Source organism: Lachnellula hyalina (assembly GCF_007821495.1).
Source record: "Lachnellula hyalina strain CBS 185.66 chromosome Unknown contig00005, whole genome shotgun sequence".
Classification (NCBI taxonomy): domain Eukaryota; kingdom Fungi; phylum Ascomycota; class Leotiomycetes; order Helotiales; family Lachnaceae; genus Lachnellula; species Lachnellula hyalina.
Window position 1 is genome coordinate 244,600 of NW_022157119.1, and position 25,227 is coordinate 269,826.

General features: G+C 47.6%; 6 protein-coding genes across 6 annotated transcripts; 3 read left to right on the top strand and 3 right to left on the bottom strand.

Annotated features, from left to right (window-relative positions):
• Window positions 1-1,074: 1,074 nt before the first annotated feature.
• On the bottom strand, window positions 1,075-2,505 carry LHYA1_G001218 (uncharacterized protein; the record flags this gene model as incomplete). The annotated part of the gene is made up of 1 exon (XM_031146202.1): window positions 1,075-2,505. The coding sequence occupies one exon, from the start codon at window positions 2,503-2,505 to the stop codon at window positions 1,075-1,077; it is 1,431 nt and encodes a 476-aa protein (XP_031009461.1).
• Window positions 2,506-5,615: 3,110 nt separating this feature from the next.
• abh1_0 (Alpha-ketoglutarate-dependent dioxygenase) lies at window positions 5,616-6,818 on the top strand (the record flags this gene model as incomplete). Its single annotated transcript, XM_031146203.1, has 3 exons — window positions 5,616-5,633; window positions 5,685-5,976; window positions 6,031-6,818. The coding sequence occupies 3 exons, from the start codon at window positions 5,616-5,618 to the stop codon at window positions 6,816-6,818; spliced, it is 1,098 nt and encodes a 365-aa protein (XP_031009462.1).
• Window positions 6,819-8,032: 1,214 nt separating this feature from the next.
• On the top strand, window positions 8,033-8,442 carry LHYA1_G001220 (uncharacterized protein; the record flags this gene model as incomplete). The annotated part of the gene is made up of 2 exons (XM_031146204.1): window positions 8,033-8,215; window positions 8,281-8,442. The coding sequence occupies 2 exons, from the start codon at window positions 8,033-8,035 to the stop codon at window positions 8,440-8,442; spliced, it is 345 nt and encodes a 114-aa protein (XP_031009427.1).
• Window positions 8,443-12,808: 4,366 nt separating this feature from the next.
• aphA (Acid phosphatase) lies at window positions 12,809-15,096 on the bottom strand (the record flags this gene model as incomplete). Its single annotated transcript, XM_031146205.1, has 5 exons — window positions 12,809-13,256; window positions 13,309-13,749; window positions 13,812-14,504; window positions 14,579-14,816; window positions 14,958-15,096. The coding sequence occupies 5 exons, from the start codon at window positions 15,094-15,096 to the stop codon at window positions 12,809-12,811; spliced, it is 1,959 nt and encodes a 652-aa protein (XP_031009426.1).
• Window positions 15,097-16,705: 1,609 nt separating this feature from the next.
• Window positions 16,706-20,833, bottom strand: ekc1 (Extragenic suppressor of kinetochore protein; the record flags this gene model as incomplete). Its single annotated transcript, XM_031146206.1, has 4 exons — window positions 16,706-17,557; window positions 17,796-18,569; window positions 18,623-20,122; window positions 20,174-20,833. The coding sequence occupies 4 exons, from the start codon at window positions 20,831-20,833 to the stop codon at window positions 16,706-16,708; spliced, it is 3,786 nt and encodes a 1,261-aa protein (XP_031009425.1).
• A 1,680-nt stretch (window positions 20,834-22,513) lies between these two features.
• CHMP5 (Charged multivesicular body protein) lies at window positions 22,514-23,194 on the top strand (the record flags this gene model as incomplete). The annotated part of the gene is made up of 2 exons (XM_031146207.1): window positions 22,514-22,579; window positions 22,625-23,194. 2 exons carry the CDS (start codon window positions 22,514-22,516, stop codon window positions 23,192-23,194), a joined length of 636 nt encoding a protein of 211 aa, XP_031009424.1.
• Window positions 23,195-25,227: the final 2,033 nt, after the last annotated feature.

Consider the following 25,227-nt stretch of genomic DNA (forward strand, 5'->3'; position numbering starts at 1 on the left):
TCCTGAAAATGCAGTCGCGACAGGCGGCCGGAGGGAATGTTGCCACAACATCCGAGGCATTGCAGAACTGGCTATTCGATTGATAGAAGGAACGATGGAAGAATGGCAGATGGTTCACTTACGTATTTTTCTTGAAGGTTCTGGTGCTGTCACATAGCGAATACTAGAGCACTATTGTCTGTAAGACGAACCTATTATCTGTTGGGTAGAACTTGAGGTTGGCCGACATATCCCACACGAAAAGAGAAGAATTGTTTCTATCAAAATCCCAGTTCAAGTACTAAATGAAAAATGAAACGTTGCTTCCAAATATTAGAATACTATCTTAGTTATTAAGCTCTTCAGAACAACTCAGTAGACTTCCCCGGCCGTACCTAATCCACCCCTCGCAAAAAATGATATGAAATCGAAACTGAAACTTTAGCAGGAAGACTCGACCATTTCCTAAACCAAATCATTGTGTAAACGCATTGATTGTTCTCATTAAAATCAATGCAGACCGATTTGAGTTGTCCTTCTACACCTTTTCTTTCTCGCCGGCACCGCTACCCACCGTATACCCAGCTTTCGTATCAACCACAAGCTTTTGGCGCTCAGGCCGAAGCTCAAGCCTAACCCTATGTTCATCAACATGTCTATCAACAAAGGCGGCATAAAGATTATCACCAGTCTCCAGATATTGCGCCCACACAACCTTCAAGTCCAACTTCGACTCCACCTAGCCACCAGCTTCGGCCTTTTCACAGTTACTACTTCCCCTCTACCCGGAACTATCGACAAACACCTGAGCTTTTAATTTGGGAGTTGCCAACGAAGACCCATCTCCATATCCTGTGCCAACACAGCATTTTAGATTTCACGGGTGCGGTTTCAGGTATTTGACGGAGTCAATAACAAGTGGACTGTATTCACAGACTTGGTCGCGGAGAAGAAAGCATGTACAGACGGATCATTAAGCTATGAAAGTTTAATCGATTTGAACCGAGTTGACCGTAATATGTTGCCCACCCAAGTAGCCCCATTGTGTATCTATCTATACTATCTATTCATTATTTTCTCGCAACCTACAAGTCATCATAAACAGCAAGCATAAGTGCTCGCATCCCCATCGTTAAACAAATGCGTCCTCGCATTCCCGTCATCGTAGACCGTAAATGAACTCCCCCTATACCTTCCCGTCACATCCCTCGCATTTCCAACAGTAGACGAGAAGGCACTTCCCTGAATACCCAAGAAAAAGTGGCTCTTTATCATGATTCCCATGTCCACAGCCCCCTGGAAATCAAACGCGAGGTCATTGATCATCTTCAGAACCTCTGCGTTCCCTTGAGCTAGCTTCCACTTGTGCGTCACGTCCCAGCCTTTCGCCTTCCCGGCTGTCGCGAACATTTCTACCTGGTCTTGATCTCCACAGGCTAGATAGACTAGAGGCTTCTGTCCAGTCGGCGTCCCGTATTTAGCCCACGCGGTATCCAGAGCCTCGAGATCAAGTTTGAGTTGGCTTTCGGGCGAGCTCCAAATGGTATCATTCTCAGCCCTGAAATGAACGCCGTAGAAAGGCCGTTCCATAAGCGGGAGCAGTTTGCTGATAATCTTGCGCGGCGCATCGCGGAATCGGATCAGCTGTCCGAGATCATTCCACAGTCTCAGATCCTGGCCCGTGGGATCGTCGGTGATCCTGAAGAGCAGGAACGAGGACGCGATGGAGATGACCGTGATGCCTTTCCTCGTCTCGTCCCGGTCTGGGCTCAAGGATGCCATGCCTTCCAAATCGCTGTACTGCTGTTCAAAAAAGGCCTTGAAGGGTCGCCCGGCCCAGAAATAGCTCGAGAATACCTGGAACCCGGGAGCTTTCCCAAGATCAATCGACCATTTGTTCTTCACCGCAACACCGCTGGCCCCTTGACCATCCAGCTGAATGGGGTGCAGAATTTTCATCTTCGGGCAGTAATGCCCGATTTGTTCCACAAGATGCGATGCGTCGAACCATTCTTCATAGGTCAAGTACGCATCACCGTTCATGAAGTTGAAGTTTTGCAAGTCTTTCGAGTCACGGAGAGGCATTGATGGTAAGACAATGCTAGTCCCTGCCTCAACAGCCATTTTCAGACAGACTTTGATTTGCGACATGATGGATGTCAAACCGGCCGACATGCCCCCGCATTGAAGGTAAACCTCGTCTTCAGCCCATTTCGTCTGCTCGCACGCGGCTTTGAGGGCGGGAAAGTCGTACGCTTTGGGCTTGTCGGCTGAGAAGACCTGGTCAAAATAAGTTAAGACCTCAGGTGAAAGGACCTCGGTGCTCGAGGTCTCTTTCTCAGATGTAGGCCGCGGCAATGGGGGTTTTCCTTTCTCCGTCGTGGGCGTTGACGTTATCGCTTTCTCTACTGTTTCTTGTCCCACTACGGCGGTCGATGCTGATCCCGGCACGTTGGAGACATGATACAAGGCGAATATGAAGATCAAGCATATGGCAGCGAGGATAGCGCTGCGACGACTACTCATAATGGATATTGTGAGGCATAAGTGGGTGAGCGAGTGAGTGAGTGAGTGAGTATCCAACTTTTGTCGTCGAAATACCTTTGTTAGGGTTTTGGGGGAATCGTGGGGAGAGGTTGGGGTTTTCATGTGACATGCACCTCGGTCGTATTCCCGTCTGGGCACGAGAACCGGCGCGAATTAGCTAGCATGTTGATGAGGCGCTCTTGGATGCGTATCACGTTGATATAATTGGAGGGTCGAACTGCATGCTAACGGCGTATACGGAATATGCGGGGGCGGGGCGGGATTGTCCCCCTGAATTATCACTCTAGGCACTAGTTGCATTTAATGGCGTGGTGTTTTCGCCCAACCCTCTAGCCTCTGCGAAGGTAACATCAGTTTTGATTGTTATGATAAATAAGAAGCAGATCCACACTCTCCAGAACTTTGGATTTCGGTCTCTCTTTATAAATTCTGCTCTACCTATACCCTCGATAAAACGTGTCGCGATCCAGATCAAAAAGATATTGGTCGCGTGACCAACTGAATACTTCATTGGCCGCCCCTGAATCTCTTTAATGCCTTGAGATAGCAATGTGGATAGTGTTGGTTTTTATCTCGATTTTTGCGTCTTCTTCTCTTTGCTTTCTTAATATTTGGTCAAGTCTTTGTTTCTGCCTGTTGGTTGTGTATGGGTAATATTGTGGGAGCCTTTCTAGTCATGTGACTTTAAGCTAGCTGACTAAGCAATGGGGATAACCTCTTCGCATTGCAACCTCTGTATCTTAGCTAGCTAGCCAGCAACCAATGAAACCACCAGTACCATCAAATACCGACCTACACGTGTAGTGAAGTGATCACCTTGTGAAACCAACAGATTGTTTACAGGGTTTTACCAATTCCAGTACAAGAATGATTGGAAGTAACATCTCTGTCAAAGGCTTTTTGAATATTAGTCTGTCACATGTATTGAGAAGCATGGATAGGCTAGACTTGAAATCGGGACAAGGGAACGAGAGGAAGAGACATTATGATTATGCGTATTCAATGTAATCACGAACCATCACCCATTCACGACTTGCAGCTCTGTCATGCTTTGCGCTACTTGAAAGCCCCTCTTAGTCTGATTCACCGCTTTGAGACTCTATTTAAGAGCCAACTCCTTTACCCGCCCATGACTTGAGTTTCCTTTCCTCAGCACGTCGAATTGCCTCGCAAAGAATATAAAAACCACAAATCCGACAAACTCTCATTCAGCACCAAACGAAACGATGAGCTACGAAGACACGCCACCCACCTCTTACAATGGCCTCCCCAAGGAGCTCAAGCTCGGTATCTGGGAACAGGCGAGCAACGACACTGGAAGAGTCATCGCCCTCAAGTATCGCCCTCGAGAACCACCAAACAAAAAGCTGGGGAAGTTGAAAGCCTACAGACGGATTCTCCATGGCCCTGTCGAAGTTCAGCAGCTCGGTGGTATCGATGTCCGCGACGAAGCCCAGATGAGCAAATACACGTACTACTCGTTTTCGGCTCCACATTCTCGTTTATACTATGTGGATGATGCCGCCAGGGAGACAATTCTCAAGAGATCTGACCGCATGTTCCCTGAAGATAGTCATCACGAGTACATTACCGCAGATTTAACCAAAGATGTCCTCCTCCTTGCGACTTTGGGTAGGCAGATAAGGCCTGTCTTTGACCACTACATGTTTATGGCTTCCCCGGAGTAGAGAACCCGCTTGAGATATGTCGCTGTTGAAGGAAACTTCTCACTACCACATGTCTCATGGAGACGACCGTGGGGCCGGGGCTTCCAATTTCCCCTATTGCTTTCTCGTAGAAGAGTTAGATGGAATAGAAGATTTGTTCGAAACATGTTTGTAAAACTCAGGGACAGTCTAGAGATGCTGATGCTGATGGATTGGAGCATGGTTGGCTTGAGCGTTGGGACGGATTACGAGTGGGAGTTGATTAGCATCCAGGCGGAACCTTTCGGTACGCCGACAAGATTCTTCGACAATTTCTGGATCAAAAGTGGAATGATTGGGAGCACTCCGTGGCGCATTGACTTTGCTCGTAGGACGCCATCAGGACAATCAGTTGTCACGCTTATCGTCTACCAATATTACAAGTGCGCTGGTGGAGAGTTGAAGGTCTGGGATGCTGAGAAGAGAGAATACATCGAGGAGGTGATTGGAGAGGATCAACCGCAGAGAGCGCTAGCTCAAGTGGAAAGACTTGCTAGGCATTGTGTAGCTACTGCTAACAGAGCTTCAACGTCTTACAAGGGCTAGACTGTGTGCGATTGTCTCAATTTGGCGGGGAGACGCGGAAACAGGGGGGGGGGGGAATATCATTATTGGACTGTCGATATGGAGATCCATGCTGAGAACATCAAAGTGGCAGAGCTTTCTCTGAGAGGCAATCACAGGTCGACGAAAATTATACGCGAAATGGTTTGGAAGCTGGATACACAGGCTAACTTACATGGCGACGGATCAAGATATACTAATCTGTGAGTCTCGATTCAGGGAAGATTGATTCTGGTTCTGGATCATTGAAGATCACTTTTGTTATGCACATGGGGGACAATACAATGGTAGAATAGAACTTGATCAGACTCAGTTTAACCTGGGTGAGATCATACTGTAATACCATCTAAATGATACTACTTTGTCCCTTCTATCACCAAGGATTTAAGCTCCAATTTCAGAGAACGCTCCTTAGTTGCTCCAGTCCTATATTCGAATTCAAGATTTTGTTTATGCATTATCCAAGATGTCTCATATACAGTGAATATGCAGCCACCCTGTCTTTTCTTCAAGAGATATAATAACACAAGTCTCATCGCCATTCATACATTATTTTGTTGAAACGAGTCAAAATGGAAGAGGGGGTTATTGGAAAGGGGTTAACGACTTTTTTGGACTAGCGTCTCGCCTGGATCTCGAAATATTTTCCCTTCGTTTCAAAGCGCGACGTCAACCTAAATAAGACGAAGACAGATGCTTCTTGCACCGAGGATATCTCTTCAACCTACGAAGAGTGCACTGACCCAAGCTTTGTTTGCCTCTAAGACGTGGAATAGCTGGCTTTGCCGGTCACGAGATCTGGCAAGACATCACATGATGATGGAAGAATCGAATGGTGTGAGTCGCGAAGCAATCTACACAGTAATACGAAGATCTAATGAAATGTAGAAACACCATGATACACATGCAATACCTCCTCAGGCAATATGCAATACGTATAAGAAATACCAGAAAATGAGTGATGCGGCTGTGGACCAGGATCTTGAGGTTGTGGATTTCCGGCGAGGGTTGACGGATGTTCAAAAACAGAAAATCATCCCAGTGGATACCGTAAAGTCAGAATTGATCGCTTCGGCACAGAAAGCATTCAGAGCATGTGGTGACAAAGGAGCAGAAGACGGGGTAGATGTGGAGATCGAGCCGGAGTCCTGTACTATTTATGAGCATCAAGACTTCCCAGGTTGGTCATATATCCGCAACATATATCTGTGTCTGCTTGCCTAATACATGGTAGGATTACGCCTACTTCCAAACTTATTACCACCAGAGGTTCAGATCATGCTTGTAGATCGACTTCTGCATCGAGACCTCTCGAACCCATTACACAAAACCAACATCCATCATGACTACAACATCCCTTACCCACCAACGCCATCAGACGGTTCTAGCCCGCTTTCATTCTTCACTTACCATCCGTCATCTAGAAAACACACCTTCACGCCTCTGGACCCGCTGTCAAAACACAAGCCTCTCAACACAACACAACTCCTTCAAAAGAAACTCCGCTGGCTAACCCTCGGCACGCAATACGACTGGCCGACGCGGTCCTATGCTGCCAGCTCTCCGATCCCTTTCCCGTCTGACATTTCCGCACTTGCTACAACGCTCTTCCGCAACTCATTCACTCCCGAATCGGGCGTCGTGTTGCTGTACAGCCCGAAAGACTACATGCCCGTCCACCGTGACGTATCTGAAGAATGCCAACGCGGACTAGCGAGTTTCAGTCTCGGCTGTGATGGACTATTTGTTATTGCGAGAGACAAGTATGAGGGTGAGGATGAGAAGAATGAGGAGAGGGAACAGGAGATGGTCGTTATTAGGGTGAGGAGTGGTGATGTGGTGCAGATGGATGGGGAGACAAGGTGGGCTTGGCATGCTATGCCGAAGGTTATGGCTGGGACATGTGCAGAATGGCTGGAAGATTGGCCCGTTAGGAAAGGTGACAGGAAGGAGTTTGAGAAGTGGAAGGGGTACATGAAAGGGAAGAGGCTGAATATTAGTTGTAGACAGGTTTGGGGATGAGGTTTTACACATGCGAGGTAATGGGTAGAGTTCTTTTCTATTAATTAAGAGACAGCTAGTCTATTGCCCCTTTCCCTAGCGAGTAGAAGTCTGCCATCACTTATTGCGAACGCGCTCCCTGCATTACCCTTTGCTAACACTGGCTCGTAAGTTTCAGTAATATTTTCCTCTTGCTATACGTCGGTTTTATAAAGGGATAAGTAAATCCCACATTACTACGGTGACGAACGTTAGCAAGACATAACCATCTTATATTGTGTTAAGTCCCGATTCAATTGTCTAAATTTGATATACGTTACAGTTACTTGAGGTTTGGGGTCATTTACTTTCCATTTGCCAAATTCACAATGCCATTGTTTAGTCTGGGGTCGTGGACTATGGCTAATAGTAGCCACCTCCAGAAACCCTATTCACACACCAATTCACATCAATACCTTGACATACACAACTGAGAGTCCTGTTTGTGAATCCACACTCTCAGCATAATGCACCATAATGTCTGGCACCCCACACCCCTCACTATCTAGCTCGGTAGGTTTGTTTACAAAAGGAGAGCGATTCCCCTCTGCTTGACGACTTTCCACTCTCGATACCTCTATTTCGAACATCGTCTTTACAAACTCCCCTTACAATTACGAAGACAACTTTCCTTCCGCATTTCTTGCATCATCCATCCACCGCCAATATGCAATTGACAACCATGACCAAGAGCCTAGCTCTTTTGCTCACTTCGGTATGTATCCACCAATTCCAACTACCAATTCGATCCAAACCTCCCACTAATATACATACTCTCAGACTATTGTCGCTGGATCAGATTTGCCCCTTACTGCTACTGCTGCTACCTTTGAAGGCTATGAGCTTGTTCCTGCCGTCTTCTCCGGTACCTACAATGGCCATGAATATAGTCTGCATGGTGATATCCAGGTATGCATGCCCCTTACTGCCCTACAACCTTGCAACTCTGTTCATTCTTTCTAATTATCCATAGGCTGTCTCTGCGCAACTCGAGGCTCTCTATGGTCCATCCACTGATGGCAACGTAGCCCGCTCCGATGTCATTCTCGACCGTGCTACTAACAGCAAGGTGAGAAGTCCAAGTCCCCTTAGCCTGCCTTCAGTCCCACTGCTTCTATTCCCCTCTTCGAGACGAAGAAGAGTTCAGGAAAAAGAGAAGGAAGATATTCTACTCGAGGGCTAATTGCTAATCAAACATGCCACAGACCGGCCTCCAATGCATTCCAATCGGAAACCAACACTGGCAATACGCAAACTCTGCAGCTATCGCACAGAGTGTCTCGGCACTGCAACGACGAGGTGGAAGCACCCACGTCAATGGCCACTCGTGCTCTCGTCTCTCCTGTGTGACCTCCTCGGCTATCTACCTCTGCAACGACGTAAGTTTCTTCCCTGTACTGTATTTTCTTGAAAGACGACTTTCTAATCACTCGTGTTACGCCAGAACAATGGTGGCATCGACCCGCAACTTAACTACATTGCCTCCTACGCCTCAGACATCATCAACCGCTGTGGTGTTGCTCCTCCCTTCAGCCCCGCTCTTGCCGCCGGACAGGAGTTTGACACCGACAATTACAATGTCATCGTTCGCGAGGATGGATGTTAGATGGTGTCGGCGTCGGTTAGGCCTAACTCAAATTTCCGGCATTACTTTAAAGCGTGGGCTTAGAGTTGTTCTGGGGTTTTGCTGCATGAGTGCTTGGGATTTCGACATTGATGATTGAATGGAGGGAGAGTTCACTGGTTGACCTTTTCGGCCGTTTTGGACAGCTGCAATTCATAGCTTTGAGTTTGCAATGCAGTCTTCTTGGACAAGTTATGAATTGAATGCCGTGTGTGAAATGTTAAACGGCAGATAGTACGCGGAGAAATAATCATCTCCGCCGAGTCTTTGCGTGTAACGCAAGAACGAGTATGCTACCCACTAGGCAGGTGATCGAATGGCCACCGCCCCGAAATCGAAACCGAGTCTATGTGTGTTTTCTTCTCCCTTGTTTGAATGTAGAGGCGCCTAGGATTCCTTGTAAGATGGTTGTCCTGAACATTATCGGCACACAGAACTTGACCATTTCTCACCCCGCGTTGCTAGGTATAGGAGTTGACCTTTTAGCGGGTTTCTTTGAGAGCGTCATGCAAACTCCATTGTGATAGCCACAATCTAGATCTTTGATTAACCTCTCGCGAGGCTGAACAGATGGGTTAATAAAGCGTTACATGCAGAATCATGGTAGAACTGGAGACACGATCAAATATGTGAATAAAGTGCATTCTATTTATAGCAAAACCTCCTTCATTGCGAGTTCTGAAGCCTATGAAAGCTTTTCACTTGAGAAGAGTTAAGTTTCAACTCATTGTAACAGCCAGTCATCAAACAGCCTCGTCCATATACACTGCAAATTCCTCCTTCCACCAGTGAGGGGGCGGCAATACGTCGGGTTGGACCACTATTCCAGCATGGCGTATGACTATGTGGTCTGGCCATCTGCTTTTGACCCCTCCGAATGAACCAAGTAGACAGGCTAACCACCGGCCATAATTTTTTGCCGCACTACCAAGATTTTCCAAATAGAAACATAGATTCTCGACTTTTGCCAATTCCTCGGGGTTAAAATGGTCTAACCCATTTACACTCATCCTCGCACCATCGGATATTACAATGCGTTCGCTGAAGGAGTCGAGATTAAGGTATAAAGTGTCGAGCTGATAATTGAACCAAATGGTAGGACACCCGCCGAGGGAGGGGAAACAGCGTGTATAGACCTTGGCACCAACTTCGTATGATTCCCTACAGACAAAGAGCACCACCGGAGCAGGGCATTTTGTTCTGAACCCCCAAAGCGTTTCTGGGCCGTCGAGGTTTTGCTCGTCGGGATCGGTATCATCGTCGGTATTCCAGCCACGGTCTTCATTGTCTGCTTATTGACTTGTTAGTCATTGTAATCTTCACGGCTGAAAGCAGTTATGATTTAACTATAGACCCTTGAATATTTACCCATTTTCAATCAAGAATAAATGCAGCAAGCCAGATGAAGTTGCACACCAGGAGGTACTCTTAAGCATAGAGATTTGCACATATTTCTTTGAGTCTCATCCCACGAGGTAGACTTCCAGTCATTCGATCTCTCTGCTCAGACGCGGCTTCCTAAAACACGCAATGCCCAATCACTGCACCTTCTATCCTAAACATCCTCGCCCAGAACGCACTCTTATGCCTTCCTCGGAATCCCGAGTCTCCCAGGCACCTCCCACTTTTTCAGTTCCTCCCTCCCGTTCCTTTCCTTTCCACCTCCATCTCATTCTCGCAAACCGATGCATCCTCATAAAGCAACCGCTCCAGCCCGGGTTTGAAACGCAGACCTCTAAGAAAGCAGTGCTATCGCTGGTTAGGTTAACCTCGGACATTGTCCCTTAGTATGAGGCCTCAGGAAAAGCCGCGAAGTGGTCTCCTAAGTAGATAAATGCCTGCTCAACTAGGCCTATGCTCAACTTCATTCAGCAAGCGTGATGCCTTTAAGGTAAACATTACAAGTTTCAAAAACTATTACATTTGTCCTCCCTAACTATATGCCACATGAGGGATCGATCCAAGACAAAGAAGCTCAAGGCGCTGAAATCGCAACCAGAATATCATCATCATCCGAAAAGTCGGTGTCGCTGGGCTCAATAGCGGCTTGGATATGGTCGTCATCTGAGAAGTCCTCCTCGGTAAAGTGGACTGCTACATTACTCTCTTGGGCCTGGTGCTTCGAGGCCAAAAGCTTCTTCTGTAAGACTGGCTGCAAAATTTTGCCAGTGGCTCTTTGCTTATTAGCAATGAACGTAGCATGCTTGTCGGCGTCCCTTGCTTCCCTTGCTTCCCTTGCTTCCCTTGCTTCCCTTGATTCCCATTTTCTCTCCTGTTCTTCGTAAAGATAGCATAGAAAAGTTGATTCCTCTTCATTTTCGTACATCTCCTTGGCTTCCTCCGTGACGCAGATTTGATAGTCAATGGCTGGAGCGCTCTGAGGCCTTTTGCTTTTCCGAGTCAGGTCAGTTAAGTGTGACTGTAGCCTCTTCTCTTTAACTGCAGTGTAATAGCGATCGGGTATATGGGGTCCGAATCCATAATCTTCGCCATAATCTTCAGTGTACAATGAGGAATGCTGAAATACTTCGTCCATGTCGATCGGGTCCATCAGTAGAAGAGTTGACTGGTCATCATGGTCCTCAAACTTGTAATGACGGACCACAAGTGTGAGCTTACTCACTGCACCAAAGTAAGTGAGTATATGAGCTACCAAATGCGTCAGATGGCTCCTCGTAGTATAAAAGTCGTTAAGTCCGTTGTCGGTAGCTCCTGGATCGATAAGAATAGCCAAATTTGTGACCTTTTCTAGATTGGTGACATCGCTTAGTGCGGGAAAAAGATCATCAAAAGTGCGAAGATCATCTAAAATATTCACAGAATACGGCGAGACGAACGTCAGCGTGTCGTAGCGCAGATATAAGATATCGCGTTTAAAGTCGAAGTAGATTTCCCCAAATGATCCTTCCGTGGCAAATGCTGGCTGATAGAACTTCGATGCAACACGATAGGACTCTTTGCAGACAAACAGAATCTGCGGAGGCTTGCAATAAGATGTGATGCCCAGCACATCATCATCCTTCACAGGGGCTCCCCTTTCGTCAATGTGCCATTCTTCGATACACCCTCCACGCATTCTACCTATTGCCTTCTGCTGGATAGTAACAATTCGTGGCCCTGGTATCGCAGCTTCCCATATCGTATCTCGTATCTCGGCAGGCAAGCTCGGGAATTTGGCGAAGGCCGGTTCGACGGATAGTTCTGCCATGGCTTTGGGTGTTGTCGGGCCAGGTCTCGAGGAAGGATTTGGGGTTGCGGACGACTCGTGCGGAAGGTCGTACGCGTTCTTGGCGTATAGAGATCGGTGCAGGTTCTAATGAGAGATCAGGGAATCAATTGCTGGTAGCAAGTGTGGAATATTTTTTGGTGGTGGATTCGAAATATGGTCAATAAAATATTGACGTTGCTCGGAGGACGCGGGTTTCAGTTGAACCAGTGTAGAAATCGACATCCGATGCGAGGTCTATGCTTCTCTACACTGGAATTTGGATGAGCTTTAGCGAGAGTGATCTCTACACTGGATCAGCTATAGAGGGGGAGGGGGCGCTGCCTACTGGATAAGCGAATGATAATAAAGCTATTCCTAATCTAGCTAGGCATATGCTTATAAGAAAAAGAGAAGCATAATCGTGTCTCCCTAAGTTAAAGTTTGACAGCTGAATAAGCCTCCTAAGATGGCCGTTCTCTCCCAGCGACGGGGAAGACCCAAGGGTTGCACGAAGCGTATGATTGAATGGCCACCGTCGGTGTTGTCATGGTGCTGAAGCACTAGGGTAAGAGCCTTGAGTCCGAGAAACATGCTCAAGATATGTACCAGCCAGCGTTCAAGCCCTCCCATCGGCCAATAGTTCTGCTCTCTCACAAGAGCCAGATTCTGGACACTCCGTAAATCTTTGGGGTCTTCGATAAATCCGACGTCCGCTAGAAGTCCATATGCACCCCCTTTTCCCCAAACCTTATTTTTAGCTACATTGAAGACATCGTACCGAAGGAATAGAGTGTCGACCTGGAAGTTGAAGTGGAATTCAGGATACGAATCTGGAGTCTTAAAGACCTGCGGATAGAACTTTGAAGCCGCCTTGGATGATTATTGGCAGGTAAGCATAATCGGTGGCGGTTCGCAAGACGAGTAACAGCCATAGAAAATTTCGTGCTCGGTAGCGTTTTCTGTTGCGTGCCAGAAATTGAGATCACTATGATTTGGAGTTGGTTCATGTGCGAACTGACTTAAAGGATATCCATCCTTTTCAGGTAAAAAATTAGCAAATAATTATTCGCTAAGGCTTTTGTATCAACAGTATATTTTTACATATTTTTTGCAGAAACGGTCACCTCAAAGTCTCTGCGCTCACAGGATGAACGCGGTCAACGAAGCAAGAATAACAAGAACGAACGAAGCAACAACAGAACTCGAAGCACTATTGGCTATATCTCTGCGCGCAATAGTCTTACTAGGACCCGAGAAAGTGCTAGTCTTGTTTGCTCGCTTGAGTAGCAAAAGGTCATCTCCATCAGCGCCATCTCCGCGAATAAAGGACCACGTCAGCGCTGTAGCATTGAGAACAGTGAGCTTGCTGAATCCGTAATGAGATTGATCAAGGACGGCAGTGATGTTTGAGATCGCTTGGCCGGGTTCTAGAACGCTGTGGCTTTCGACGTTTCCCGCCATGCCGTTGATGATGTGGGTCATGGATAGACCTGGATTGGTGTAATACGTGTTGTTGTTCACGATGGATGTCTTATCAATCGTGCTGTTGGCTCCCATGGGGTAGAGACGCTCGTACCAATGGATGTGACTAATGAGTGTCAGAATTCGAGAGCTAACTGATGACGATGGAAAATAAATACCCAGATAAATAAACGTCGACCTTGTATTCCAGCATGAGACTTTCCCAAGCAGCGCGTAAATGGGCTTGATAGGATGATACTTGTGTGCTGTACATGGGACGATGGCTCATCGCTATGATCCAAGGTGTCTTCGCACGGTCGACGCTGGCGAGATCTTGCGCCAACCACTTGTACTGCGCATAGGCCTTGTTGTCTTTGTAGCTGCCGTCGATGGCACCAAATGGCCCACTGTCAGTGACATAGGTCTCGTTAGCCACGGGTAGCGTTTCATTTCCCGTGACATCGGCGGCGAAGGTTTTAGAGGGGCTATTCGCAAGGTCTGTTTCACTATCCAGAGTAATAAAGTGGGCAAGGCCATAGTCAAAAGAGTACCAGAAGTTGCCAACACCACCAGTCTCGTTTCCTGGCATCCGGAAACGGTTTTGAAACGCAGTGAAGTTTCTGATACTGTTAGAAAGGGACTCGTTTGTTTTGCGAAATTATAAGGGGTTCTAAACACTTACCTTTGGGAGGGTGGGCAACTATAGTAAGTCAGTTCAGACTCAGGTGCTGTGCTGTTGGCTTCATCGTTGTTCAGCCAAGCTGTCAAAATGTTGCCTGGGCCATCAAACTCGCTGCAAGTTGCTTCATGGTTTCCAGGGAGAACCATGTAGGGAATCTTAGAAGTGATATTGACCATCCATTGTTGCCAAAGATCCCAGTTGGATTCGTAGAGAACACTCATATCGCCACCTAAAGGTCCACCTTGATTGGCAATTTCTCCATCTGGGAGAGGAACTTCGTATTCGGCAGGAATCGGATCCCCACCAGGAAGCTCAGTAGATGTTCCATTGTAGCAAACGGGCCAATCATCTTCGCAAGGAAGAATCCCAGAATACCAATCGTCGGCGTAACTAAGATCACCCCCGTGCCAAGCAAAGGCAACACCCTCATCTACTGCCTTTATTAGCTGCTTGTGTGTACCGCCAGCGTTTGTATATCCCATGTCATTTAACACGGCAACTGTAAACCCCTTTGGATCACCGGCCGCACGTGCCGTGGTGAAGCTCAAAACCTCTGAGGCAGTCGTACCGTTCGAAGCCGAGATCCTGTAGCTGTACGTAGTATCAGATTGCAAACCAGCGATTTGAACCTCATGAAAGAACTGGCTGCACTGAGTCACCACTACCTCGGAGCAAGATGGGGTGCGGTCATATCTACAAAGCGATTCGGATCAGCACCTGACAAATCGTTCCTCATAACAGTGTGTTTAATGAGCATTATTACATACGTGTGAGAAACTCCACTGGCCTTGTTACACAAGTCGGTGGGGCTACTACCCCAGGTCACAAGAGGGGACTCATCTAAACCAAATGGTGTCTGGTAGTGGATATTGACGCCCGTGGGAAGATACGATAATGAGATGACATTTATATTGTTCGTTGGGTTACTCGATGCAGGTACAACGGCTGGGGCTTCAACGAGACGTGGGAATCCCTTGCCATTACCATTGATACTCGGATCAACCCCTTGGACAAAACGTCAGTCAATTTTCGATTCGAGAACGATAATGGAGAAAGCAAACGAGACTTAAATGTTAAGAATATAAAATTTCGAGGGGATTTGACTCGAGTCGGGAAATCGCGAACAAATGGGTTGGATTATCTTACAATCTGCAACTGGAACAGCTGGACCATTGTAGGGATACCGAGTGTCAACATCTCGTGTATCAAGATCATCCACAGGTATGGCATGCACGAAGATGGGCGAAAGCGCGCCCAACAGCGCCGGGGCCGTGGTAATCTTCATGCTGTGAAGCAAGGTTACTTACAGAACTACCGAGTTTAAAGGATAAGTTTCCAGGGATCGGAGCACATATGATGACTGCAAATACGCAGGTGAAGGCTTCCAAATCCGAACAAGAAGGATGCAGGTCTCGACGCATTATTATACTCTGAGGCTCCCACCCGGGAGACAAATTAAACAAGCTGGACCCAATTCAGGACCTGCCTTATTACTTAGCTGAAGGCAAAGCAGACAAGCTTTCCGTCCTTGCCTCCACTCTTGGCAGGCACCGCATCTTGCCAGGAACAAATGGGAAGCTGCAAGCAGAGGCAAATGTATGTGGCTTGCTTGCGATGCCATTTGCAGCAGGTAGTCAAATCGGCTATTATTCGGTAACAGCTCAACCATCACTTCTTATCGCATTCGAAGGAAGATCGATCAATTCCACATCCCGTTATTCAGCGGACCTTACGAATTCAACACGGTTGATTGGTGTGTACGGAGTAAATCAACGGATGAACTGCTTCATTTCAGCTTAACTAGATACCAATCATGAAGACACGTCAACCAGCCTTTAGCTTTATGATTGGTCTTAAGTGACACGTCGCGGGTACCCTTGTAGGAAGCATTTCCGTAGTCCTGAAACATCTATGTCATTTATCTTTCTCCTAAAATCTCTAAATGTCAAGATTAGCCGTGACATCAAACAACTTTAAAGGAACAAGTATTTCTGGCGGTTTTCTATCGCGTTCTATAGCTTTATAAGCACTGCTTGCTTGACGTTAACCCCACTACCTATACGGCTGATGCGGGGAAACACAGTGTCAGTTGCAGTGGCGGAAGTGAAGAGTATCAGTATCCAGGTTTACACATTTGGCCTCGAAGGCATAGGCTTCGACAGCACAGCAGACACGATTTCCTTGCGCGCGTGGATGGAAGGTGGCTTCAGTGATGGGAATTTAAGGAGCTGGAGCAGTTGCAAGATTGCTGAGGTTGACATCTTATACTCGAGTAGCTCTGCGTCCGTCTGAGCCGTAAGTTGATGCTCGACCAGCATTTTCGATCTTTAGTACTGCGAATTATCTGGATGAGCATGAACTTCGATAGCGGAACCGTTGGAGGGGCGGTTAGGAAGTGCAAAGCAAGCTGGCTTGGTATGTGTGGTTGGTCCTTCGGGAGAAACGGAAGTAGATGGATTAAGTAAAGAGATGCTTATATACAGTATGGGGGGATTGAAGGAACCAGAAGAATTATGGGGGGTAGAGGTTGGATAGTAAGTGTTTGGAATGTCGATTATGAGGTTTAGAGGAACGAACGAGGGTTGAGTAAGTGAAAGCTCTATATTTGAGAGAAATGAAATATCCCTGCATAAAGGTCAGCTCTCGAATCATACATAATAAAGTCTACGCACGTACTTGAAGAACACCAGAATATTCCTCGTGTTCCCCACCCCCCGCCCCCTCCCTTTTGAAACGCATAACAATGTTAAACAAATTTCAAACGTCATCAACGCTCAAAAGATATTGGTATAAACGCGAATTCCTACTTATACAGTGACAGACCCCACACCATCTAAACTCCCAAGATGCCATCCATACCTCTATCTTACACAACACCCCCTTCCACCCCTCCCTTACTTACTCTGGCCTTCCACCCCCTGCATCTCCGCATGTTGGATCTCCACCAAATCCCCCTCATCCTTCTCGCTCGTCTTCGGCTCCGCCTCCTCCGCCATCCCAACATGCACAACCTCATCCTCATCATCATCCTCAAGACTCGTCCTCCGCTTCGCCTCCGTCGTAACACTCAGCCTCCTCTTCCCCTGTCCATCACCCCCAAACTCTCTCCCAGACCCTCCATACCCATCCTCATCGCTGTCGCTATCGTCATCCAAGCTCTGCAAGTTCTCGTCAGCACCTCTGAAATGGCTCCTGTCGTCCTCTTCGCCATTTCCGACAGCGAAGCTCTTGACGACGCCAGTACCAGTAAAATTTGAATTGGTACTGAGAATGTTGTTGCCAAATGGCCACATGGAGGGAAAGCTGGCTCTGGTCGCCTTGTGGGAGGGGAAGGTGTGTATATCATCGCTAGGGTTACCCACTGTGATTTTGCTCGGTTCAGCTACTATTGTTTCTTCATTACCAACCAGTCCAGTGCCTGCTGGCATGTGACCCTTGCCTTCCTCCTCCACCTCCAAGTCACCGATGGTAAAATCCCCGTCATCATCATTATCGGAATCGTCATCCTCGTCTGCAGCAAAGGGATTCAAGTTCTTGTGATGTTGCTTCTCGCTCAGTTCTCCATTCTCTGCGACATTTTCAGCATTCTGTTTTGAGTGAAGGGCAAGGCGAGCTGCTAGTTGGCGACGTGCTCTTGAAGGGGGGATATTCAAGGGCGGTGGAGGTGGTGGGGGAGCAGACGGGGGCTCCATTTCAGATCCGGAAGTCGCAGTCGTGGTTGATGGATTTGAGATGTACCGTGAGAACTATGTGGTGGGTATGTGTTAGTCGATATATTTCCATAAATGTTTGTCACACAAGTAATGAGAAGCACACGATGAGTGCCAAAGCTCAATGGAGCAAAGCCATAATGTTGAAATTCGAGCTCCAAAAGAATAATGTCCGGGAACAATAATTTTCTGGAACCCATCTCCCAACACAACCTCCAAATGCGCCCACTGGTAAGTATTTTACAAGAAAAACAAATGATTAAGGCTTAGAGACTTCGCCTTCAGGAAACAAAGGGGTCTCTCGATCCAATTGCTCCAAATATTCGTATTCCACTTCTTCATCGTCGAATTTGTCAAGGTTGGGAGCAGGAGGAACAGAATGACCCACTTCAGCCGCGCCGCTATTATTCCTTGATCCATCTTCATCGTTGTCTTCGTCCATTTCATCATCTTCTTCGTCGCTGGAGCTTCCAAATCCGCTAAGCAATGTTCCGCCGAGAGAGAAACCTGGTGTGCCATTCCCGTTTGCAAGATCAATGCTGTCGAGTCCGGTGGATCCATTGAGACCTGCTTCTGTCAAGGCCGACGACGCCCCACCAAAGTTATTGGCAGCGTTGACTGCATTCATGACTGCTTGTCTTGGGCCAACAGACATATCCGGTCTTACCCCACCCAAGATAGCGTTGTCTCGCTCGCGAGTTTCCGCTAATGTTACTTCTACATATGTGCTCCATTCATTATTCATAACCTTCTCCATCACTGACTCTGCGAGTAGCTCTGGTGGATGTCGCTCAGTAAACTTAACGACTTCCTCTGCAATAAGAGTCAGGTGGCCCATGTAACCCAGGCGCATCTTGCTCTTCTCTTGTGCTTCGTCGCTCTTCCTTTGCCCATCGACGATACGCATGGTGATATTTCCAGTTTCGAAGAGATCGACAGCGAGTGAACGGTTGTATCCACGATCCATTGGTCCATTGAAGACCTGTTGTACAACGTCATAGACGACATTATGAAGAAAGTTATTCCAAGGAAATCGGAAAAAGAAATCCTGAGCTGGTTAGTTTCCGAGTCAATCTTGTGGCTTCAGAACTCGGGACTTACTAAAATTGTTGGAACAACCTTATGCTCAACAAATTGCATTTTCAAGAAGTCTCCGACAACAGGCGCAGTTGGGGTATCTATCAGCGGTTGCTGGGTATGTTCCTCGGTGTTGCCCATCAAGACCGAGTTTGAGCTATCACCAGCTTCTCCCATGGTCGTATCCGAGCTTTCCGTGCCAGTGAGTTGGTTTTCGGGTGCTTGACCCGTGATGTCTTGTGGGGACTCAACCTTCTTTACAAACAATGGCGCCGGCTTATCTTCAGGGTGCAGAACTTCATCCATAGGTTCCGGTGGCGGGACAGCTTCAGCCGCAGCAGGTGTCTTCTCAGTGGACTTGTCTTCTGTCGCAGGAGGGCTTTCAGTCGACTCTTCCGAGGACCCTGGCGAGTTCTTGCTAGATTCTGCGGTTGAACGATCACTGTCTTCAATGTTGGTATCCACCATATGTGTATCCGTTTCAAGACCGATCGCCTGTACTTCCTGGGCGAGCTCTACGGTTGGTGATAATGGTGTCAATGTCGATTCGAGTTCTGACTCCGGCGAGTCTCTCTCCGTGTTGAGTCGCGGAGAACTCAGTGGTTCATCAACAAACTCGTCATCATCCTTGTCGAGAAATGATAGTGGCGTTTCAGATTTTGTAGACGCAAGCAAATCATCAGCCTCTGGTTTCTCGTCAAAATCGTCTTTCGCGTCGTCTCCCAGATCAGCTGCATGGGTCACTTCTTCAAATCCGTCATCGTCAGTAGCATTTTGAACCTCAAGTTTCCTCGAACTCCCCGGCGATGATCCCAGTCTCGTTTGCGTTGAGGATTTCATTGTTAGATCATCATCCGAGTTTGTTTGGTGTGACGAAACGCCAAGTTTTCCTTCGGCCCTTAGCCGTTCGCGCTCACCATCTCGTGTTTTGACAAACTCCTCACTGCCAACCTCATTTAAGAGGCCCATGTTACTGCAGTGCAGAAGTTCGGCCATCAATTCGCAGGTCTTGAATCTATCAAAGCCCAACGGTTCGATTTTCCCGCCAAACGCTGCCCTGAGTTCCTTCCTCCTGATTGTCACGGGACCATCACCTCCGCCAATCGTATGATTTGGACTGAGAATAAGCTCCATGAAATCCGGAACTCGTTGAGCGAACATTCTTAGGAGCGTTCCCAGGTATATTGGGTCTCGACTTGAAGGGACAGAGTTCGCTTCCGCACCAACATCTGGGTCATAGTCCGAATTGTTCTTCCGAATGACTTCGATCACAATGCCAACACCCACTGTCAGGGGATTCCCACCCTTCAGCATATCGGAAATTAGCTTCTCGATGCATGATTGTGACACAAGTTGGCGCGTTAATTCGTTCGGTCCAATGCAGGACTGCTCATTTTGTGAAGCGTTTGCGGAAATCGTAATTATGGCTTTCAAGAAGTCGCCAGCTGATGTCTGCGTCGCCCATGAATGCTCAGAAGATAGAAACGATAGGAGGATTGGCATCAGATCTTGGGAATGGAGCCACTAGATTTCGACCGTTAGCATTATACGAAAGCCAGAAACAATGATTCATACATCAACGATGCCTTGTCCACCCTCCACTTTTTCAAGACTAATAATCTTGAGGAGCAAATCCATCACCATAGGAGAGTCAACATGCTGCAGCATATTCTTGACCGCTCCTTCGAGGGATTTGAAAAGGTCCAGCATCTCCTCGGTCTTCTTGTCGAGGAGCGCTTCATTGACCTTTGTAAAATAACTGGCTTGTAGAGGATCGAGGGGTGGGGGAAGCTTGAGGAAGTCCCAGAATTTGCGCAGCAAAGGCTGATTCTCCATCAAAGCCTCACATATTGACCAGTTGTCAGAAGAAAGGATTTCCGCGGCAACATACGCGTATCGATTGCGCTTCTTCTCTCGCTCATCTTCGCCGTCTTCCGAGGGGCTTGCTCTCGAGAATGAAACTTTGGTATCTGTTGGTTCTGCTTCTTTCCCTTTACCCTCAGTCTCATCCGAGGCTTCTTCCGTAGCAATCTCTAGCTTTGGGGCTACAACGTATTCAAGCAAGCACTCCAAGATCTTATCCTCGCGCAGGTACTCTATCAGCTTCGTATTATGCTGCTTCAGCTCTTGTATCAAATCACTCTCGTCGAGGAGTTCTTCGAGGGTAATATCGGATTTCTCGAGGAGGTTGTCAATCGCAGAAACACTGGCATACCCGCCAAATCTCCAAAACATCTTGAATTATGTAACAGCGCTCGTCTGCCGCCGACGGCTCGGAGGCGGATCGAAATGGGTTTGGTATTTGCAGAGAGGTAGAGTGTGGAGGGTGGTCATGTATTGGGGGTCGGTAAAGGAGCTGCAAAATAATCGTGTATGTAATGCCGAAAAATGCGCCGTGTCAGAAGTTATGAACGAGGAGTATGTATCTATGCCCTGATCGTGAGGCGTTAAGAGATATGAATCTGTCACAAAGACACTAAATAGCGGTCTGTCAGCTTTTCGCTCGAGTCGATGCGCAGAGGTTGGTTGTTCTGGGGCTGCAAGTGTCACATTTGATCAGGCGCAGATCTGCCCTGCGAGAAGCATTCTGCAGAGAGGGGATGCGGGGAGGGGCAACGTACAGATATGGACCCAGATAGTAATGGTATTGTACAATCGCAAGAGTCGATGCGTTGGTGGGGGAGGAGGGGGGTTGAAGTTGAAGTTGAGGTTGAGTCGTGTGGGTAGGCTAAGAACCGGATGGATCTGGGTCTGAGGCTCTTGCTTGACGTTGAGCTGGCAGGTGCGTGCAACGCCGCTTTGAGTGTGGGTCGGCGGATGAATTATCTAAAGAGAGGAGGTGACGGGCCTAAAAACGTCGTCGGGTATCATGTATCGAGTATCAAAATACAATAGAGAGAATAGAAGACAAGTGAGGTTGAAGTAGGAGGAAGTAGAAGTACAATAAGGCCGAGTGTGAGAGAGTTAAGTTGCAGTCGTGATTGATGCCAAGGTGCATCGATCGAGCCAGGTCCAGGTCGTAAAACCCCGTAATTAATTAATCGGCCCCTTTTCTGGGCATGCGATACATTCCGGAGTACAGTACGGGGGTGGGTATACAGTCAGCAAAGAATGAAGTGAGGTTATTCATGGACTTTATAATGAATAGGTACTGCAGGTCTTTGTATAGAAACATGGCATGGCACCATCCACAATTTGTAATGCCACGTCGTGCATGGATTACTTATAACCATCATATGTTCTTGATGAGCCTTCCCTGCAGGTTCATCTTGTCATGTAAACAAGCTATTCTAGTAAGTCCTTTCTTTTCAGTACATAATTACATTCATAGGTGCTTTACCAGTAGTCTTCACCAAGGAGATACGGTATTAACTTCGAAATCAACCTAGTAGTAACAGGACCAAAAAACGTTTTAGCCACGTGATTCTCTCCGATGTTCCGCCCTTTAGCCTCGTCTTGGCGTTGCGTGGCGTGGCATGCGACGCATGGCATCGCATAGCATGAAAGGGAGTATCGCAACAACCCAGAGATCATATTGAAACTCAGCCTTACCATACCAATCCACCCACCATAAAGACTAGAGAAACCAAGAGACACCCCCTCTCGTCTCGAATCTCACCTCGGCTCCCTCCTACTATTCCTCTCATCACTTAGTCTAGCGAAGTAGCAACTTGCTACCCCTCCCATCCGCCAACACCTCGAGGCAGCCTTGTGGTGAAACGAGCCTTGCAGATATACTTGCACTTGGCCTGCACTTGGCCACCTGCATTTAGTCTCCTGCTCCTATACCCGGTCCTACACCTGCACCTGTACTCATGGTAGCCTAAACACGGGCAGAAAAAGTATCAAACCCCACCTATCTCCCCCCGAGGAGAAACCTCCACCAGAAACCCGAATCTACAACTAGCCGTCAACATGAACCGCCTTTTCGGGGCGAAAAGCTCAACTCCTAAGCCAAATCTAGGTTCTGCAATCAAAAATGTACGCTCCCTTCCCTCCAAACCCAACCCAACTAACCCCATCCAGGTCGACGAACGCGTAGAATCCATCGACGTAAAACTCGCCGCCATAAACGCCGAACTCCAAGGCTACCAAACCAAACTCTCCAAAATGCGCGACGGCCCCGGCAAAACTGCCATCAAGCAAAAAGCCCTCAAAGTGCTGCAGCGCCGCAAAATGTACGAAGGTCAGCGCGACCAGCTGCAACAACAGTCCTGGAACATGGAGCAAGCAGGCATGATGCAAGACAACCTCAAGAACGTCATGACGACCGTCGACGCCATGAAGACGACGAATAAAAGCCTGAAGCAGCAGTATGGCAAGATCAACATCGATAAGATTGAGCGCATGCAGGACGAGATGGCCGATCTAATGGAGGTAGGGAATGATATCCAGGAGAGCATTAGTCGCAGTTATGATATTCCGGAGGATGTGGATGAGGCTGAGTTGGATGCTGAGTTGGAGGCGTTGGGGGATGAGGCTGAGTTTGAGAATATGGGTGCGGAGAGCACGCCGAGTTTCATGGTCGATGAAGTGCCGCAGTTTATTGACGAGCCGCCGCAGCAGACGGGACAGGTCAAGGAGGCTGCTGGATGATGGCATGTTGGTTTATTGGCATTGTATGGAGTTTGGGGATTTGGCGTTAAGGAGCGTTCTGTCAGTGTCACTTGAATGCATATATCCATTACGAGTATTTCGTTCTCCCAAATCCAACTATAAGTGCACTCAAGCACATTTCCAGCCCCTCTTTAATTCATTCATTGAATGCATTAAGTCCAGTACAAGATACCTTCACGCGGGGGTATCACTAAAGGTCACATACAAGTACATCACGTATCTCTAGGTGTCGAAACGAACCACAGATAGAAGTAGTACACGAAAGTCTTCTCGAAACATGAATAGAAGTACGTCAATACTCGCCTTATACTGTAATAAGGTCATCTTGCTCCTTACCCTTATCCCGATATCAAAAAGTCTTTTTATTCATTCCTGCTTAATACAAGTAGCCCATCCATCCATCCATCTATCTCTCTCTGTCGAAAAGAAAGACCACATCATGGCCCTCGGTAGGTAGGCTTCCATCCACACCAGTAAGTACAGTACCTGAACACACCCCCCGCGTATCATCGTCAGCCCTTCGGAGGCTGAAGACTCAACACCTCCACCAAGTACATGAAACTGATTGATGTATATTTGGTGGGATTCCATGGAGGATGGTCCATTTCTACACTACACTATCATAGCAACGTAATCTGAGAGAGAGAGAGAGAGTTCCTTTCCATGTTGCGACAGCTTGACAGACTAGCTTTCATACATGAACTTGGTTCACTGGAAGCTTGAACAATGCGAAAGAATTCCCTTTCCCCTCTCAAGCTCCGCCTCGTCAGGCGTACAACAGAGTGCATACTCAATAGTCATTTCTCCTTGAGAAACCACACCGCGTCCCCATAAGTTTGCAACCAACAGCCTCCCTGTAAAGAGTTTTGCTGATTGCTGCGCCAAAGACCACCAAGCCGTCCGCCCCCTTTTCTCGCATCGGCTTGAGCGTGTTCTGGGCGCGGTTCGAGTTAAGATCAAAAGTCAGCATAGCAAGGCGTTTGCTAAAATCCATCCCGCCGACTTTGAGTAGTTGTGCTCCTCTCCTGCTGTACCCCGCGTGACACGATGGATCTTCATCAGGTCCTGGCACCAAGATCAAGATTCGAGGAAAGATTCACACATATCGTTACCCTGATTAACCCTTCCGCGGATGAATTCATGTCCAACCCACCCACGTTCTACTCCCGGACGCTGCAAGAAAAGCTCATAGCTCCATAGCACGCCAAACTACGCGATTCCTTACTTTGAAATCAAAGGCATTATTCCCAACGACCGGAGCCGTGCCGTCATATCAGACATCTCGTTCGCCGGGCGATAGATAGCCCCGAGAGCGAGCTCGGTGGATTGGAAGAGAGGACGGGGAAAGGAAACAAGCTGGGGACGGGGAGAGCTAGTGAGAGTTCCACTTTATATCACTGGGAAATAAGCACCAACGCTCCATGTCACGGAACAAGATAGCAAGAATCCTTCCTTCTGGTTCTAGCGCTGACTCTGGTGAAGGGTTTCGTTTTGCGCATCACGTAGTTGGCCTGAGCGTATACAGTGCGGCATGGTCTCGGTATCTAGATTTCGATACCATAGCGGAGCGTGATGATCTCGCCATGCACTCTGTAGAGGACTACCCCGATCGCGTTTGGCTCCGTGACATGCACTGTGCAGAGAATGCTGGTATAGATTTTCTTTCGGGTCTCACTTAGGAGGAGCTCAGAGAATCGAAAGGGATTGTTCAACATCGGCTGTGAAGGCCGGTTTGTTACTAATAAAAGCCACGGCTTTATGAAAGCTGACTGTAGGACGTATCGTTGAAGTTCTTATTATCACCATACTGTTGTAAGACGTTTTGGAGGCTGGAAGGCATTTGCCAACGTCTCGCTTTCGATAGTCCGTGCAAGATGCAGACGTCTAGCTAAGACTAGATCATATATAGAACTAACAGAACGCTGCTTACAATCAAGCGTTAAAAGGTTTTAAATTTCACAGCCATAAAACAAATGCTTAAAACTGGCTTTTTCCCCCATCACCGCAGTGAA